General features: G+C 25.5%; 3 protein-coding genes across 4 annotated transcripts in view; 2 read left to right on the forward strand and 1 right to left on the reverse strand.

Moving 5' to 3' along the window:
- The window catches only part of LOC126900802 (receptor-type guanylate cyclase Gyc76C-like), a 35,977-nt gene extending 24,764 nt beyond the window's left edge, over positions 1-11,213 (forward strand). Inside the window, exons 6-25 of one of the 2 annotated variants that reach the window (XM_050676749.1) lie at positions 3,294-3,359; positions 3,634-3,874; positions 3,952-4,098; positions 4,159-4,367; positions 4,496-4,673; positions 4,783-4,955; positions 5,492-5,782; positions 5,865-6,125; positions 6,187-6,258; positions 6,367-6,532; positions 6,854-7,006; positions 7,107-7,305; positions 7,376-7,516; positions 7,583-7,706; positions 7,773-7,871; positions 7,935-8,079; positions 8,173-8,429; positions 8,489-8,791; positions 10,234-10,535; positions 11,011-11,213. In XM_050676749.1, the coding sequence (XP_050532706.1) occupies positions 3,294-3,359; positions 3,634-3,874; positions 3,952-4,098; positions 4,159-4,367; positions 4,496-4,673; positions 4,783-4,955; positions 5,492-5,782; positions 5,865-6,125; positions 6,187-6,258; positions 6,367-6,532; positions 6,854-7,006; positions 7,107-7,305; positions 7,376-7,516; positions 7,583-7,706; positions 7,773-7,871; positions 7,935-8,079; positions 8,173-8,429; positions 8,489-8,791; positions 10,234-10,535; positions 11,011-11,014 (3,531 nt within the window). In that variant the 3' untranslated portion in view covers positions 11,015-11,213. Of the gene's footprint in view, positions 1-3,293; positions 3,360-3,633; positions 3,875-3,951; positions 4,099-4,158; positions 4,368-4,495; positions 4,674-4,782; positions 4,956-5,491; positions 5,783-5,864; positions 6,126-6,186; positions 6,259-6,366; positions 6,533-6,853; positions 7,007-7,106; positions 7,306-7,375; positions 7,517-7,582; positions 7,707-7,772; positions 7,872-7,934; positions 8,080-8,172; positions 8,430-8,488; positions 8,792-10,233; positions 10,536-11,010 lie in introns of those variants that run through there. The other variant, XM_050676750.1, reaches the window with a different exon arrangement.
- Positions 11,214-12,652: 1,439 nt separating this feature from the next.
- LOC126900816 (notchless protein homolog 1) lies at positions 12,653-16,456 on the reverse strand. Its single transcript, XM_050676781.1, has 11 exons — positions 16,143-16,456; positions 15,920-16,080; positions 15,727-15,863; positions 15,448-15,640; positions 14,941-15,115; positions 14,284-14,401; positions 14,088-14,222; positions 13,910-14,027; positions 13,740-13,843; positions 12,789-12,915; positions 12,653-12,720 (listed from the first exon to the last, which is right to left on the reverse strand). Exons 1-11 carry the CDS (start codon positions 16,275-16,277, stop codon positions 12,708-12,710), a joined length of 1,416 nt encoding a protein of 471 aa, XP_050532738.1. The 5' UTR covers positions 16,278-16,456; the 3' UTR covers positions 12,653-12,707.
- A 100-nt stretch (positions 16,457-16,556) lies between these two features.
- On the forward strand, positions 16,557-18,966 carry LOC126900850 (uncharacterized). The gene is made up of 3 exons (XM_050676829.1): positions 16,557-16,719; positions 16,778-16,956; positions 18,634-18,966. The coding sequence occupies exons 1-3, from the start codon at positions 16,683-16,685 to the stop codon at positions 18,697-18,699; spliced, it is 282 nt and encodes a 93-aa protein (XP_050532786.1). The 5' UTR covers positions 16,557-16,682; the 3' UTR covers positions 18,700-18,966.
- The last annotated feature ends 1,044 nt before the right edge of the window (positions 18,967-20,010 follow it).

Consider the following 20,010-nt stretch of genomic DNA (forward strand, 5'->3'; position numbering starts at 1 on the left):
TTTTTTTTTTTTTTTTTAACCCAAAAATTATAATTTAAAATGAAACAAAATTAATGTTAAATTTTAACTAATAATTATCAATGAATGATTTAACTTAGTCATTATTTCCTCGTTCACAGAATTAATATACTAATTATATAGAGTGTGTTCAGTAAGTTAGAAAAAAAGTTATTATTTTCATGGTCTGTAAAATTTGACCTATTTTCTTAGTTTTTGAACACCCTGTATCAACTATGGTTGGGCGGTGTAACCATGCCCTTAAACTAAGTTTATTTTTATGCTTTGACATATAAAATACAATACATATATATATATATATATGTATATGTATACACAATAATTGCCTACTGGTTAAAAAGGTAAATAATGAATCATATTCTAATGTAAAAATAAACAATTTATTACGAAACTATTATTTCTTCTTTATTTTAACTGTTGAATTGCAAACTGTCATTCACATTTAAAAATATTTAAAGTCTAATTAGTTTTTAGATGTAAGTCATATAAAAATGATATGTTACTTAAAGAATATTTATGAATAAAAATAACGAAATTATAAAAAAGAATGAGATTATCGAAGGTAACAGATAAATCAATTAATACTATGTATTATTCCCAATCCAAGAAAATGTATTAATTTTAGCTTATTCAATATTATAAATATATAAAAACAATATCAACTATAAATACAAACAAGAATATTGAAGTAAATAGATTTGTTTAGTACTTAATTATTTGTTCTTTGCTGCAATTATTAATAAAAAATAAAAAATTGTTCACAATATAAAAAACTGTCGTTAAAACTTTTAAAAGATTTTAAAATTGATTATTAATATATGACATACATTAAGGACAATACATATATTTTTTCATTCCAAGTAAATGTTATAATGGATATTTTTCTTTAAAGTTTTAAGAATTTTTACTAAAAATATTTGAAGTATCAAAACAAAATTGAGTTAAAGCATAACTCATTTTAATTCGTAATTACTAACAAATTTTTTTTAATTATCTTAATCGTTTAAAAATATTTTTTTAATATTTTTTTATTTATATCTGACTCTAATTATACTTCTATTGGTTTAGCCTTGAATAATTTATTATTCATTGTGTTCTATATTTAGAACAGCTTTATAAATTGTTTGAGGTTTGTATTTAAACATAATCGATAATTTTATGTGTATGTATGTTGTAAATTAATAAAACAACGTAACTGATCTATAGCTGATTCATACCAGCAGTTCTCAAATCATGAAGTACTGCTATTGAACCTACGGTCTTTTTATAAACTCCTAGATCACTTGTGCTCAATATAAATATATTTGTATAGTTTACATACTGTACAAATAATAATACCAGCTACTATATAAAAGACAAAAATTAAACATATACATGATCTAAACGTTCAAATTTATATAATTTAAATTTATCAATTATAGAATACCATCTTTTTTAAATTTAAGAAAAAGTAAATCATAATTTTACCGATAAATTTTGGTTAAAAATTAAAACTGAAAATGTTCCCATTATATATTACCAATATTTACTGATGTATTGTTAAATTTCATAAGTGTTTACCGAACCTTTCATTTAGAACTGAATAAAAATTATACGGTTTATTTGAAGATAAGAGATTTTTGAAATTTAATAATAATTAATTTTGTACTTCTTTTTCGTCTTATGATAGTATGTGAAATAAACTTAATTTAATATACCTGCACCTCAATAATGTTATTTATGTTTCTGTTGAATCGCTGTGAATTACTTACTTATGTTATATATGTTTAAATTGTTATTAATCAAAATTGTAAAAAAGGGCTATGCCCGTTAAATTTATAAATAAATAAATAAATAAATACTTAACTAATTTAAGTTCAGAAGTTTTAATTTTCATAATTTGTCACTATTTATATAACTCTAAATAATTACTTTGATTTGACCCAAACAAAAATTCATCAAATTTAAAAATAATGCTTACACGAGTCTTCCTCCGAGTTACAAAAACTTGTAAAATATTACAATAAGTCTTTGGTTTCATATGAAACCGAAATCACATGATTTTGATATGTTATTAAATCAAATTAGAACAATAATTTTTATTTTACAAACTCGGAGCTTTAAAGACAATGTCATTTGAGTTCCAGTTTTAATAACATTTATTTAACTATTTCTTTATTTTTTATCTGCATTATAATTTTCTATCTACCCCATAATTGTAGTTATTTAGCTGACATTGTAGGTATACAAGAAACCCTTTTTTTGTTTATATATCACAAAATTATCTTTAAATATTCCATTTGTTTTTTTCCTGCACTAAATTATATAACGATGTCACACCGCTGTTGGATAATAAGTTATATTTTTAGTATCGAAGGCCATTTAAAAAAACGTTCAAAATAAACAACAAATTATAAGTAACACATTAAAGTTATCAACATTCAGTTGTATTACTTCTATTTTAGATTTGGACTTGTAAAGCAAAACATAGGCTGATGTTTATTTTTTTTGTTTTCAACTTTTATTGATATTGATTTCTAGTAAATAAGTTACAGCTAAAGTTAATACAACATTTCAAGTATGAAGAGATCGATAATTTTTGGAGTTATAGTCACGCTATTTATTGTTTTTGAAGGCTTATTTAATTTTTACTTTCCTATGACAGTCTACTGTACACACAAAAATCATTAACTTTATGTTCAATTTTATCAAGTTAATGCTATTTTCGCGTGTTTTATTTGCATGGAGAAATGTTTCTATTTTTAAATATCAATTTATACAAAACTATCGCAATTCTGTAAACACGCCCATTATACCAACATTTTTCTGCCTTGCTCTCCTACAATTTCATATGTAACGAGTTGGCGTTTTATTCATTTACGATGTTTCCTGATGAAATAAAAAGTTTGACCGATAAATTATGGGGTTTTCGTGTAAATAAAAGCTGATTTTCCGAAGAAAATTTTTATCAATTTTGTATGAGATATACTAGTAAGTTGATTGAATCGATGAGGACATATTATAAAAATGGCGTATTTTGAGGAGCGATTTATGGGTCAACAATTTTTGAGTATTCGTCATTACTAAATATCACGTCTTTATTCGATAGCTATTTGAAAAATTTACGGATTAAAAAATTATTTTCAGTGACAATACTACAATTAATTAATTCTCTTTGTACTTCATATTTTTTTTAAAATTCCAATCATTTTTCTAAATGCCCATGCAAGTCAGAACAAAATAAAAGTAAACTTACAGTCTTTTTTTTAATAACGGACATTTTGTTTATGATTTAGAAATGTGCAGATTACAAAGCATCTGACGTACCAACGTTTGCACGAACAGACCCTCCAGATACCCAAGTAATATTATTGTTTTTTTATCATTATATATATATATATATATACATATTTATTACTGTTAGCCATAAAATTATTTTATTGCTGTGAATTTTGAAATCTTATGTAATTAATTAATAAAATTAAAGTTAAATAATAATATATTATTTTATTTTAATTGCTGAGTAAAATTCAAATTAATAGTTCCGCTTAATTTTGGTATATGCTTATTTACTAAAGTTTCCATAATTTAGAATAAACAAAAGTAAAAATTTGAATATTCACTTTTTTTATAAAGATAACCAAATCGATTATATCATTGTTGCGGTATTACAATTGGAAAAAATTTAGCATTATTTTTGAAGAAGGTTGGAAGTCAGTAGCAGATTCCCTTAAAATACAAGCAAAGAAAGCTAACATGACTATAAATCATTACAAAACAATTGTTGATCTTTACAAATGCTGTGAATTAGATCAAAAGTGTTGCAGTAATGCTTATTGGTATCAACTTGTGCAAGAAACTAAAAACAAAACTAGGAGTATGTTCATGTTGATCAATTTTTCTAATGTAGTATTAGATTTGTTTTTTATAAAATTAAATTTAATGAATTTACAGTTTATGTGTTTCTGGGTAGTTCCAACTCTTTAGTTGACATGATGACCATCATGCAAGCACTACAGTTATTTGACAATGGTGATTACATGGTGATTTATGCAGACACCAAAATTAATTCAAATAAAGATGCCAGACATTATTTATGGAGTTAGTATAGCTAAGTTATACTTCATTTTAATGTATATCTAAATAAATCATTATGTGTAGAGCAAAGGAGCAATGGTGCTTATGAGCTAGCAGATTGTATGGAGGAAAGGAATTTCTTGAAAAGAGCTCGTTCATTATTGGTTGTTATGGCTTCACAACCAACTCCATCAACATATGAACTGTTTACAAAAAAAGTCCTTGATTTTACTAGTAAAGATCCATTTAAATTTTCTACTCCAAATGTATTTAAGAATGTTTCTTATGTTAAGGTATATATCCTCTAATTTATTCAAATATAAACAAAACAAAAATAAATGAATAGACCTAAAAAAATTATAATTTTTCATATTATTTCATATTATTCATATAATTATTAGTATTTTATTAACTATTACAGTTTGTTTCAATATACGCTGCATATTTATATGATTCAGTCATGTTGTATGCCCGTGCATTAGATTTTTTACTTAAATCAAGATCCAGTGTTCAAAACATTACAGTTGATATTATAGATGAAGTAGCATCAAATGGGACATTAATTATTGAGACGATAATAAAAAATATTACATACCAAAGTAAGAAGAAATCCTACTAATATATATATATATATATATATTTGTATACTATGAAAATGATGTATAATTAAAAAATAATATATTCATGCTAAGTCTGTTTTATAAATAGGTGTTACTGGGTCAACTATAAAGTTAGATTCTAGTGGAGATTCAGAAGGTAATTTTTCTGTAGCTGCGTTAAAACCACACAATTTTTCTTTTCAAGTAGCTGATGGAAACTTCACTTGTCCATACTTCATGTTAAATATAGCTCAATTTCAATTTCAACATGGTGAATTACCAGTAAGTAAAATCTTGTATTAAACAATATGTGACATGGAAAGGCTAAATAATCTAAGTATCCTAAAGTTTTTTTTTTAAGAATACAAAATTTTATTTTATTATTCCATTTCTTCATAAAAAATTATTGGTTACACTATCTTTAAATATCGTTATTTTAATAATTATTTACTAACATTATAAATTTCTTTCCTTAATATTGGCATCATGGGTATTATTTTGGTGTAATAAAAATTGTTATTTAATTTTTAACAGTTTAAATCGCGCTTAGCCCTTCTATGCCTCATATATATTTATATGACTTAATAAAATTGATACATTTTTATGTCTAGCCAAATGGAGCAGAAAATAAATTATCTGCACCATTTCTAGAATATTAAAATTTGCAACTTCTGCAATGTTTAAAAAAAATGTGGAGTTTTTTTAATATATTTTGGATGTTATCTATACATTTAAAAAGTTATAGATATAATTATTCATATTACAACATAAAATTTTTTTACATAATACTAATGTATTTCTTTTACTTGTAAGCGTAGGAATACAAATTGTATTCTCCATCTATGAAAATAGATTGGCCTGGTAAAAGTCGACCTGATGATGAACCTAGTTGTGGCTTCAATAATGAATTATGTCAAAATGATTTTCAAAGAAGCTCTATTTTTATAGCTATTGTATTGGGACTGACACTTTTTTGTGCAATTGTCATTACTTTATCTATTTATAGAAAATGGAAAATTGAATTAGAAATTGAAGGATTATTGTGGAAAATTGATCCATCAGATTTACTTGGATATTATAATAAAGACATTGTATCCTCTCCAAGCAAAGTAATTTTTTTTTTTTTTATGTAAAGCTTTTTTAAAGTTTATTTTATAAAGTATATTTTTACTATATTTTTTTTACTTTTAGTTAAGTTTAGTTTCCGCTATGTCTTATGAGTCTCGAGCTGGTCTTCAAGTATTTGCTATGACTGGACATTATCGAAATATTATGGTCAGAATTAAAGAACTTAAATTTTCTAAACGTAGGGATATATCTAGAGAACAAATGAAAGAAATGAGACTGTTAAGAGATTTAAGGCATAATAATGTAAACTCATTTATTGGAGCTACTATTGAACCAACTAGAATTTTAATTATTACTGACTATTGTGCCAAAGGAAGTCTCTATGTAAGCATTAGTGATTAACTAAAAGAAACAATTATTTATAAAATGTTATTTGATATTTTAGGATATTGTAGAAAATGAAGACATAAAATTAGACAAAATGTTTATTACATCTTTAGTTCATGATCTCATTAGGGTAAGTTGTAACCAGTTTTATATTGGACTAATAACATCGTTATTAATGCTAATTATATTTTAATTTATTTGAACGTGTCAATCGTTAGTGTACCCCATTGTTGTGCAGGGTATGATATTTATTCACAACTCGCCTTTAGGTTGTCATGGGAATTTAAAGTCATCTAATTGTGTTGTAACTAGTCGTTGGGTATTGCAAGTGACTGATTTTGGACTACATGAATTAAGACAGAGCGCAGAAAACGACTCTATTGGTGAACATCAGTATTTTAGAAGTAAATATTATGTATTAGTATTATTTTTAAGTCTCTTAAAAAATTATTTATTTAAAGTATTTCTTGTTTTTTTTTACTTTATTGAGAGTATTTAAATTAAAAATAAACTAAAAGTAAATACATTTCTAATTTTTATTTTCTAAATTATTAAGAAATGGTTTCTTATTTTCGCAATCTATTTATATTAATTAATCTTAATTATTATTTTTATATATATTTTTATATGATAAACTGCTTTGCTATTATATATTTTGTTGTTTATAAAACCCATGTTCCTATTAAAAATTTAAAGTAATAACAGGCTTATATAATTTTAATTAGATTTATTATGGAAAGCTCCAGAATTGTTAAGAAATCCAACATCATCTGTTAAAGGTACACAAAAAGGTGATATTTATGCATTTGCCATTATTTTACATGAGATAATGTGCCGAAGAGGTCCTTTTGGCGCTTGTGGCGTTGAAGAACCTAAAGGTTAGATAAATGAAAGGTATTATTTTATAGATAAAACCTGTAAATGTGATTATTATGTAGAAAAATATACTTTTTACTAACTTAACTTATTATTTACCAGAAATCATAAGACTGGTTAAGATAGGTTATGATGAAATAAATGGTATTCCATTGCGGCCTAGTATACATTATCTAAGAGACTGCGAGTTTGCTGAGGATTATATAGTTCAATGTATAACTGATTGCTGGGATGAGTATCCTGAGAATAGACCAGACTTTGGTACAATAAGAGCCCGATTAAAAAAAATGAAAGATGGAAAGTATGTTATTATTTTACCTATTAATTTTTATAAAAACCTTAATTATTTTAAAAATTTTTAATTTATCTAGACAAAAAAATATTATGGATCAAATGATGGATATAATGGAAAAGTATGCAAATAACCTCGAGGATCTAGTCAATCAACGTACAAATGAGGTTTATGAAGAAAAACGTAAAACTGAAGATTTATTACATAGAATGTTACCTGCGTATGTTTATAAACTTACATAAATATTTTTATTTTTTTGATTATACTTTTGTTTTTTTATATTCAGGCCAGTTGCAAAACGTTTGACTTTAGGATATGGTATTGAACCCGAATCTTACAACTCAGTTACCATTTATTTTAGTGATATTGTTGGTTTTACTGCTATGTCTGCTGAAAGTACTCCATTACAGGTTTATTAACATGAACATTTATTAAAGGATAACTAATTATCTAAATTATTTTTTCTAAATGTCTAGGTTGTTAACTTTTTAAATGACTTATACACTTTGTTTGATAAAATTATTAAAGGATATGATGTTTACAAAGTTGAAACTATTGGAGATGCTTATATGGTTGTAAGTATTTTTTATAAAAAAAATGTTCTGTATAAATTTTAAATATTGCATTCATTTCAATAGGTTTCAGGATTACCTATCAAAAATGGTAAGAGACATGCTGGTGAGATAGCATCAATGTCTTTAAACTTACTTGAAGCTGTTAAACACCACAAAATAGCTCATCAACCTGAATCAACATTAAAATTGCGCATTGGAATTCATACAGGTAAGCCAATCTACCAAGTCCTTGTAGTTTAAGTAGTTACTTAAACTACCAGAATAGTTCATCTAAATTTTAATAATTTATCTTGAATTTCAGGACCTGTTGTCGCTGGTGTTGTTGGTTTAACTATGCCAAGATATTGTCTTTTTGGAGATACAGTCAATACAGCATCTAGAATGGAATCAAATGGAGAACCATTAAAAATACATATAAGTGAGCAGTGTAAAAGTGCATTAGATGAGTTAGGTGGTTACATAATCAAGGAACGTGGTTATGTTAGCATGAAAGGCAAAGGTGAAATTCTCACATATTGGTTGGAAGGAACTAATGAGAATGCTATAAAACGTAGAGATGTATGTTTCTTATGACAATATAATGTAGAATTATTTTATTATTGTTTTAATTTATTTAGGTAGACTTGACTGAACTGCCACCTCTGTTTTGTGGATCAAAACGACATAGTCCAAAAATGTATGCTGGATTTGGAGAATACGGTAGTAGACGTCCATCATTTTCTCCACGCATAAACTCTGTTGATAGAAGTGCAAAAGATAGTTATAGCTATCTACAAGATCAAAGGCCTTCTCCTTTACCTCCTATATTACTTGAACCACTGCGTAGGAGAATGGTGCAATCTGCTTCAATGGATCCTTTTCCTAATAAACAACTAAGCCGTGTAAGCTCTTTAATTAAGAGAAGTTGCCGTTCCCTAGAGGTAAGAAGATAAAAAACTGAGTGTATATTTAATACACATACTTCTTTACAAACATTTGTTTCACACACTATTCATTTTTTTTTTTTTGTTACATTGAAATAATAATTAAAAACCCAGCACAGGAGGGTCGCGGCACAGTAATGATGTAGCATAGTTGGATCAAGTATAATGATATCTGACAGTGATTAAAATCACTATCAAAATAAAACACTTCGATGCAAAATTTTAGATAGTGTTTAATTTAAAAAAAATGGTGTATTATTCCAAAAGCTACATGATCTGCTAGTTCCTTATTAATATCCTGATTAAGATAAAGTATGTCGCATGAAAAAGGGATTATTAAAAAATATTATTTCTCATGAAAAAATTGTATTGATCATTTTTAAAAAAGTTATAGCACTTTAAANCATACATTTTTAAAAAAGTTATAGCACTTTAAAGTGAAAAATGTAAATTATAAAATCGAGAATTTTCACACAAAAATAGCATTTGGTAGCCATTTTCACCATGAAGAAAAGTCCAGAGGTCAAATTTTTTTTTTCAAATTAAAGTATATTACATTAGCTTTATTTTAAGATATATATAAAAATGTCAGACTTTCCGGAACATTTTCAAAAGTTAAGTTGAAAAAGTTAATTTTTTGTGAAAAAGTTGTCATTTTAAATCCCCCCCGTGGCCAGATATAGGTTCAAATTTACAAAAAAAATATACCAAATGATAGGTAAATACATTAAGCATCTATAAAAAAAAAGATTTATATTGATACGTTCATTTTTGAAAAAGTTACGGCAGTTTTTAGTAAAAAAAATTGAAAAAATTTCGAAAATTACCGATTTTTAATATTTGTAATTTTTTTGGAGGTTTTCCCCATCTACGGGAAACGAGGAAAATTTTTTCAATTTTTAAAGGTTATGTCTTCGACTAGATACGATTTGTGATCTTTTGACGTATCGTTGAAAGAAATCGGTTCGGTGAGAGCTGAGAAAAAGTGGTAACAGACACAAAAAAAAAAAAAAACATAGTAAAACCAATACCTTCTCAGCTTCGCATCGAAGCTAAAACTTGAACTGAAGTAAAAAAAATTTATTAACTTTTATGTATACCATTTATTGATTACTTCAAATGAAAATAAATGACAATACTTATTATCATAGGTACGTGTACAAATTCAATAAAAAGTTCTTTTGCTTTTAAATTGTTAAAAATTGGTATTTATTAAAAAAAACTACTAATTTACTTTAAAGGATTGACATACTTTATTGTACAAAAATTTCAATCTAAGTATACAAAATGAGTTTTAAGAATAAATGCACTGAATGTTCTTTAAATTTTCTATAAAACAGATTATTTAGAAAGAGTTATGGGATAATGCATAGTTTTTCTGCCCGCGACCTGAATCTCTGTGCACGCTTACGTGTAAAATATTTTTGTTTTATTTCTAGGACTCCAAACTTATTGAACAAACCTCAAAAGAAGAAAATTACTGTGGAGATAGTGGTGCTGAAACTGTAGTGAATGGTAGCCTTCAGTATGCACCTCTACTAACTGATGACAATAAACGATGGCATTCATTTGAAGATATAGCACAAGAACCTCATAGGAAAAAGTTGGTTTCTAGAGGTTCTATAAGAAATTGGCTTGTAGGTTTATTCAATGGTACTGCTACATCTTGTCGAAGCAGTGAAGTATCATTACGAAAAGTATACTCTGACATGCAACACATAGTAGATAAAGAAAGTGTCGTGTAAGTTATAAATTAAATTTTTGTTTTTATTATAATTATTTTTATTTTATTTTATATATATATAATTATTATATTGTTTATTATTATTATTATTATTATTAAATTTCTAGTAAAAAATTATAATTGTTGATAATTATAACATTACATTCATTATACTACTAAATTATATTTAAAAAACATTAGTTAAATTTATACTTGTATTGTGAATTTGAGTGCCGTACTCAATTTTAACCCAACTATTGCTTTATGACAATTTAGTATATTTTAAATAATTTTGTTTAAATTTGTATTCTTATTAAGTATTGTACTGTATGGCTTTATTATTGCTGTTCATATATTATTTGTATTTATACTAATATATGATTATACTATTCATGTATACACACACACACGCATATATATATATATATGTTTATAAATACACATTCATTTTTAAATAAGATAAATTCTAATTTCTTTTACATAAATTCTATAGATGAAACTTGTAAAATTTGCCATACTTCAGAATTTAACGAATAAATAAAATCCACATCACAAAATTTAATTTAGTACTGTTAAATATTTATTATTAATTTTTTACTAAGATTAAATTTATTATCACTATATAATTATTGTGCCATTTGTAATAAATAACTAGATACCTAAGAAATACTGCGTCTTAAAAAAAATTTACATTGTTGTAGTTATTTATATTATTTTTACTCATTTGATAAAATGTACTAGTTTTATAATTTTTAAATGGTCAAAGTTACTATGTTTATTACTATAGGTATACATATATTTATATAATCTATTGTTTTTTAAGTTATATTTTGTTTAAATTTTTAGATATTGTAAAATAAAGAAATAAAAACAAAAAAATGTGAGTTTTATAATGCAAGACATTTTTATAATTGTTTTATGCAAAATTAAAAATTAATTAAAACACTATACTAGTGTCATCCACTACGCAGCCCATAGACTAATTTTGTTGAGCTCTCACTTAATTTAAATTTATTAGGGAGGTACATTGAAGGGATTATTTTTCTTCCTAAAATGTTATTCGCGAAAAATCTTCAACATTTATATGTGATCTTACAAGTGGTCTCTTTTTTTTTTTTTTTGCAGTCTACGTTTTTCAAATTTATATTTAAAGATTTTAAAGAATACTTCATAATGAAAAATATAAAAACGTCCCTACGAAATTTTTCTATAAGTTATTTGACTTTAAAGCCAAAAATTGCAAAATTTCTGTTCTGTGAAAATGCAACGCTCTTTTTTCATTTTACTATAAACTTTTCTAAAACACTGATAATAATACAATATTAAATTATTGTTATTATGTCAAATTTTATATAGATTAGTTTACTGGAGTTTTTTTGATAATTTCTAAAAATAATGAAATAATTTACGTTCTTATTACTATTAAACATAATGGAACTTGTTCCTTTATTCTTCTCAAATAAAGGAATAGGTTCTTTTTGGAACGTGTTCTTTAAAAAAATTGAATATATAACTATATAATAAATAAATCAAGTAGGATAAACCTCAAAAATTAAGGAGATACTAAAATAATACTACAATAATTTTTAACAGATAAAGGATATCCAATATAATAATTTTGCTGTCGTATCTTATAAACATTTGATTATCAAATTTTATAAATAGCATAATAATTCTTGTTAATATTAAAGGAAATTAAAATTCATAGTTCCTATCTTACTTAAGTATCTTATATATTAATAGTTGATAAAAAAATTATTTTAATATTTCTAATACAATTCTTTTATTTTTATCTTTTACACGTAAGTTCTCACAGGAGAATGTTATTTAGGGATAGAAGTCCTCATGATGAAAATTAATATATCATAAATATACATTTTGGAGATGGTAGTAATAAAATATCTTATCATCTCCCAAGACGAAACCCTGAGAACGCTATTGTTTTAATACAATTTGTTTGAAATTTGAAAGCTGAGAAAAATATTCCAGTTGACTGGAAATCAAACTAAGGTATCTCACTATTTGAACAAGACCTTTCCCATTAAGCTATTAGGCAATCACACTTAATAACCAATTCCTGAGTCTCTTTAATGGTTGATAACAAATCTGAACCATACAAGAATAATCAATACAAATAAAAAGTTAAATTAAATGTATTTATTTTACATTAGATTAATTCAAACAATTTCATTAATGGGTCCACCTAAAAATAAATTAAAAATCTCATTATTATTTCATAACCAAATTTGAAATAAATATACTATTACTTACAATCTTAGTACTTTGTCTTTCCCTCCAGATGCTACTTTATGACCATCTGGAGACCAATCAACTGCGAATACTTCATCTGCATGACCTGGAAGATCACCTTCTAATTTTTTATTTTTGACATCCCACACTGAAATTAGATTAAATAAATATAAAAATATGAAATACATTCATGATAGTTCTAAAAAAATCTATACTATTTATATTTTAACATTCTTTAAGGGACATAATTAGGACTTCATTTTTTTTTCAATTATAACAAGTACGATACTACAAGGACGGTGTGGTCATGTCAGTAACATGGCAGTACTTGATGCACACTGTCTTGAGTTCAAAAATTGGTTACAGGTGGCTTTATTTGCCAAGCAAGAGATCAGTTTGGTAATTGGAGTTGTCATCCCTCACTCCAGCGATAAACTAACCACCTATTCCAAAGTATCAATGGTTAAGAAATCTTCTCCTTTGGGGGACTGTTATGACCCTTAATGGGCTGAAAAATGATACTGTAAAGATCTTGTTCAGACCTTCATAACTGCCAGTTAATAATTTTTAATAAATATCTTATAAAAATTATGTATATGATTATATAAATAATTTGGCTTTATGAAGATGACCCGGTCAAAAATTTGCCGCATCCTAGTAAAATCTAAGATAATGCAAATGCACAACATTTAAATTAACATGAGGGTATAATGAAAATTAAGCAAAAATTTACATTACTCAACAAAAAAAGGGTAATATGGAATATTATCTATGGTCTAAGCACAAGTATAATCCAATTGATTTTGAAGCAAATTTTTTTTTTTTGTCATACTGGTTCCAAAAAAGGTAATGTCATAATCTCTATAAAAAATCTATGATTTTAGTAATTAAAAGTAAAATTAGAGAAATCCTTATGAGTTTTCCTAATTAGATTTTTCATTCACTTTTTTATGTTATTAAAACTAAAACTACCTTTTAGTGTAGAATCAGCACTACCACTAACTAATAGCCTTGAATCAGCAGACCAACATATCATGTAAACAGCTTGTACATGTCCTCTCATTGTTCCAATAAACCTATAACATCAAGTTTTAATTTAATTAATACATATATATTGACACTCATACAAGTGTATACATTACTTTCCAGTTTTGCCATCCCATAACCTAATTGATTTATCAAATGAAGCAGATGCTACATATCTTGAATCAGGTGAAAATTGCACACAATTTATCAATTGTTGATGACCAGTCATTCTCTCTAAAAAATATTAATTTTTATGAGCATAGATAAAATGGTTATTTTCTTTAATTTTATTACCAATAGGTGTTTTCTTAGATTCAGGAGCCCACATAAATAACGTAAAATCATCAGACCCTGAAATTAGTCTTTCACCAATATTTGCAACTACATTATCATACCTTTTCTTAGATTCATTTAAAATATTATTTTCATCTAATGAAATGAATGTATTATTTGTATTTAAATTATATATAGCTTTCTCTTATAAATTTACTTAGCGTATTACTAAATGGAGGTTGAGGCACCAATGCAGTTCTCATAACATAATCTGTACTGAGTGCCAAAGTATTTACCCAATGACCATGCCCTTCTAATGTTCGACATAACACACCCTGTAAAAATAATTTACTATAACTTTTAATATTCAATATTTCTAATCAAATTATACAAAGATATTAGTTAACTCATAAAAAACGAAAAGAACGAGCAAACAATATAGTATCTCAAGTGGTCATAGTTAATATTATATTAACTAAAATATATCATACATAAATGTTTAATTTTTTGAAAATTCACAATTTCTGATGAAAATTAATTTTGAGCCCTATTAAAATTTTGATAATTAATTTACAGTAAGCTAAATTAAGAAATTTCATTTTTTTTTAATTATAGTTTTAAAAATGATACAAAAAATATTTTAATCATTTTGAATTAGACCTTTCATAACTTTCAAAACATGTTTGTTCTTTTATGAATATAAAATTTTAAGAAATAAAATCTATAACAACTATTAGTAATGTTTTAGGATTTAAATTAAAATGGTTGAATTAATAACTCTAAACAAATAATTAATTTCAAATACATATTTGTACATTTTAAAATTTACTATTTGTTTTAAACATTTTCAAGATAGTTAAATAAATTTGCCTACATCATTAGCTCTCCAAACTTTAATTGTTCGATCTTGTGATCCACTGTATAATAATCCTGTTCCTCCCCACTTTAAACAAGTTATACTTCGAGTATGACTAGTTAGTGATCTTTGACATTGTCCTAGAATAACATCCCAAATTCGAATATCTCCATCTTTACTACTACTTGCAAATCTTAATAAATAATATATAACAATAATTATATTTTGATAATAAATTACACATTTTAAGAACAGCATAATAACATTGTATTTTTAATTTATCACTGTCTAGAGAATATTAATCAAGTTTAGAACTTGGCAACTAAAGAAATTATTTTCATTATTTTAGATAAAAAAATATGTTTGGGTACATCATTTATAACTAATTATGATATTATTAAATAATTTCATGTATTTTTATTAATGATAAATTATTTTATTAATAAACAGTTATAATATTTATACATAATAAAAACTATTTATTTTAAAGTTATGATGCTGTATAGAATAATTTTTTTTAATTACAATCTGCAATCTGGCGATAAATGATACGGAGCCCAACACAATGCAGTAATCCATTGTTTGTGTCCTGTCATTGGAGGTCCTAATTTTTTTCCTGTTTCAACATCCCAAGATAATATTAATCCATTTTTACAGCCAGATACAAGGTATTTGCTATTAGGTGACCATGCTATACATAAAACCCAATTTTTATGACCTACAGAAAAATTTTTTATATAATATTTAGTTTTGTATAAAAGTAAAATTATATCTATCATTGTTGGTCTAAGTTCAATTGAATACCTTCACAAGTATATAGAGGAGTTTGCATATTAAGATCCCAAAATCTTACTGTTGTATCACCTGATCCACTAGCCAATTTACGACTATCAGGACTAAACTGAACTGAAATCACTGCTTCAGCATGCCCAGGTAGAGAACTAAGGAAAATATATTTTAATTGAAATTTTATAGAAAATATTTATTTGATATATACCTTGTACATCTAGTAATTGGACGCACTTTGAAAACTGCTTGTTGTTGGTAAATAATATCTATAACTTGTTCACTACTTATTTTAATATTATCTAAACATTCATCTAAATCTTTGACAATTTCTTTATCATTGACAAAAAAAGCGTAAGGCACAGTTTCATCCTTTGCAAGTAAATATTATTAAGATTTTTTCTTACAATTTATTGATACTAAATTTTTCGTACTTGTTTGAGGAGAGAGTTACAAATTAACTGTAAATTGTTTACTGTAATGTTTCGAGGTAAATCCATCATATCACCAATTGATTCACCCATTTCAGATTTGAAACGAGCTAATACCGTACTGACACATTCAGTCATTTTAATTAATTAATAAAAAAAAAAATTCTAAAAATGTTATATTAATTGACTAACAAAATTTAGCTTATTAAAAATTGAATCATATAAACAACATGAATTTAAATATTCCAAAGTAACAATATAAATTTAAAAAATAGCCTACTTGTTTATCTACCTAATGTAATGTTATTATTTAAGAATGTTCTGAAATTAGTTTAATCAAACACATTTTTAAAATTAAAAATTTAAACCTAACCTTAAAATAATATGGAATGGCAATATCATACAGCTGTTAATAGCAAAATAATTTTTATCTTACTAAGGTCGTTTATAATATAGCCCATAATACACAGTAATATAAATTTTCATCTATCTATTAGCGTTACATTGTCACGCATTCAATTGTTCTAAATAATTTCATTAGAAATGTCTCGAGTTTTATCTCAATTGAAAAAATTTAACAGTAAGTAAATATATCTCAATATTTAACAATTAATTTATAAATTACAATTTTTTTTTAGATGTTTGCAAAATTACAGCACGGTCTAGTTCTGATCACCACCCTTCTTATAGACCATTAACTATGGATGATATGCCTGTTCCTAAAGGATCCTGGCAAGAACACTACAACAAAACTAATTCGAAGTATAATGCAGTTCTTATAGGCGGTGTAATTTCTTTAATAACATCAATATATATAGTAAGATGCCAATATTTTTATTTAAAATATTACTGTTTGATTGTTATTACATATTTTATTTTGATGATATATCATGACTAAGATAAAACTTTAAAATTTCTAAGTATTGAGAAACCTTTTAAGGAATTATCTATTGGTCTATATATTACCTCTTTAAGTCATTCTATTTATTCACTGGATGATATTTTGCTGATTGTCAAGACTAAAAATCTTTGCAATTATTTTTTGTAAAAGAAACTTTAGACTAACTTTTTTCAAGATTATAAGTTTCCTTATTCATTCTTTTTTTACGTTATTGAATTAATTGTTTCTTAACAAATTACTTAAACAATTGATCATATTAACCTATTAATTAACAAATATATATTACTAAGTCAGAGTTTCTTTTTCTCTCTAAATCATTAAATTAAAAATTGAACTTTGTATTTCTGAAAAATCTAACTATGCCAAGCAAATATTTAGCTTTTAATTACATTATAACATTTTAAAGATATATTAATCATTTTTTTTATATTTATTTTAAAATCCTTGTTAGTGATAGATATTGCTTATTTTTAATTTACATTAAATGTTTTTTATTCGTAATTTTTTACATCATATACTACACATTAAAAATTTGTTATCATTTAAAGTACAAATTTTATACTTTTTTTAATAAATATCTGGTAAAGGAATTTATTCGTGCAGTTTATAGTAAAAAATGGAAACTTTATATAAGAAAAAAAATAAAATTACAACTCAATGAAAATATTGTCCATCACTTGTCACTACTTTCTCCCATCTTTCAGGTAATTTACGGGTTCCCTGTCGAAAGAACTCTTCATCTTTCGAAGCAATCCAATCAGAGACCCATTTTTCAATATTTTCTGAAGACATGAATCGCTGTTTGATTAAATTGTTGTTCATACAATTGAACAAATAGTAATCAAAAGGTGCGATATCTGGTGAATACAGCAGGTGGGGTAAGACTTCTCACTTGACATTTTCCAAGTAGTTTTTTCGCTTAGGATTCTCGTAATGAATCCACTTCTCATCACCAGTTACAGTTTGATGCAAAAATCCTTTTCTTTTTTGTCTCTCAAGCAGCAATTCGCAAACGGTTTTTCTTCTTTCAATTCATGTGGAACCCATTGCAACATGTTTTGAATCATTCCCGTTGCTTTAAAACGTTTCGAAACTATTGTTTGCTCAACTCCTAGTGATTCTGCAAGTTCGTCTTGCGTTTGACACGAATCCTTATCAAGCATTGCAACTAATTCTTCATCTTCAAATTTTTTTGGCTGCCCAGATCTTTCTTGGTCTTCTAAACCAAAATTATTGCTTTTAAACCTTGCAAACCACTTATGACACGTTCGCTCAGCTAGAGCATGGTCACCATAAACTTCAACCAAAATTCGACTTTCGGTAACACTTTTCTTCATAATAAAGTAATGAAGTAGAACTCCCCGCAAAAACACTTTATCCGGCACAAAACTCGACATTTTCAGTTAAATAAAAAAATCTTTGTTTATTTAGGATTCTAAATTGTAATTAATAATGACATGATTAATGTTCCTCCTTTTTATTTTTTCTAATTTTATTGTGTTAAAATATGTAATATTTTTATTACATAACTGTATTTAACTAAAACTTGTTAATTATAATTTGAAATAATTGTTTATCATTAATATTTTTCAGTTGCAAGATAATGTTTTTTTCAATGCTTTTCCACCTCCGTTACCAACAGAAGATGAACAAAACTAAATAGTGATTGATTTAGAATGAACATTTTTTTTGTAGCCTACAAAAATTACCATACCTTAATATGTTCTCAATTTCTTAAAAATAATTTGCAATTGTCATTTAATATAAATGATAAAAATGATTTTAGTATTTATATTTTAGAGTAACCTGCATGAATTTTTTATTATTAAAAAGTTTATTTGTATAGTAAACATACATTCAACTAAAATTCTTACTCTATAATAATATAATAAAAATCAATAAAACAATTCTGAATATGTTGAGAAATTTCTATTATTATAATTACAAAAGAGTACTTTTTTTTTTACATCTAAAAATTAGATTACTATTATGTATTATCAAAAAAAAAAAACAAATATTTGTTTATAAAAAATGATAGCACAATGGAGTTATGGAACAGTGTGTACATAGCATAGTTGGGACATGTATAGATGATGTCTGACAGTGATTAAAATTACTATCGTGAGAAACTCTTTAATGCTAACCTGTAGATAGTGTTTAATTTTAATAAATTGGTGGATTATTTCAAAAGCAAAATTAACTCCTATATCCTTAATATTAAATTCAAAATGTGTTCCCATTTAAAAAAATAAAGTTGACACCCTTATCAGACATAAGAGATGACTTAAAAAACCCAGCACAGGGGGGTCGCGGCACAGTGGTGACGTGGCATAGTTGGATCAAGTATAATGATATCTGACGGTGATTAAAATCACTATCATAAAAAACGCTTCGATGCTAATCTTTAGATAGTGTTTAATTTTAAAAAATTGGTGAATTATTCCTAAAGCTACATAATCTGCTAGTTCCTTATTAATATCCTGATTAAAATAAAGTATGTCGAATAAAAAAGGGATATAAATATTATTTCTCATAAAAAAATTATGTTGATCCATACATTTTTCAATAAATTATAGCATTATAAAATTAAAAATGTAAAAAATAAAATCCAGAATTTTCACACAATAATAGCATTCGGTAGCCAATTTCACCGTGAAGATAAGATAAAGTCCGAAATTTTTTTTTTTCATGATAAAGTATATTACATTAGCTTTAATTTAAGATATATATAAAAGTGTCAGACTTTCCGGAACACTTTCAAAATTTAAGTTCAAAAAATTTCGAAAATTAGCGATTTTTAAATTTGTAATTTTTTTGGAGGTTTCCCCCATTTACGGGGAACGAGGGAATTTTTTTCAATTTTTGAGGGCAATGTCTTCGACTAGATACGATTTGTGATCTTTTGACGTATCGTTGAAAGAAATCAGTTCGGTGAGAGCTGAGAAAAAGTGGTAACAGACACAAAAAAAA

The sequence above is a fragment of the Daktulosphaira vitifoliae genome, unplaced genomic scaffold (assembly GCF_025091365.1).
Source record: "Daktulosphaira vitifoliae isolate Bord-2020 unplaced genomic scaffold, ASM2509136v1 Scaffold_3, whole genome shotgun sequence".
Classification (NCBI taxonomy): domain Eukaryota; kingdom Metazoa; phylum Arthropoda; class Insecta; order Hemiptera; family Phylloxeridae; genus Daktulosphaira; species Daktulosphaira vitifoliae.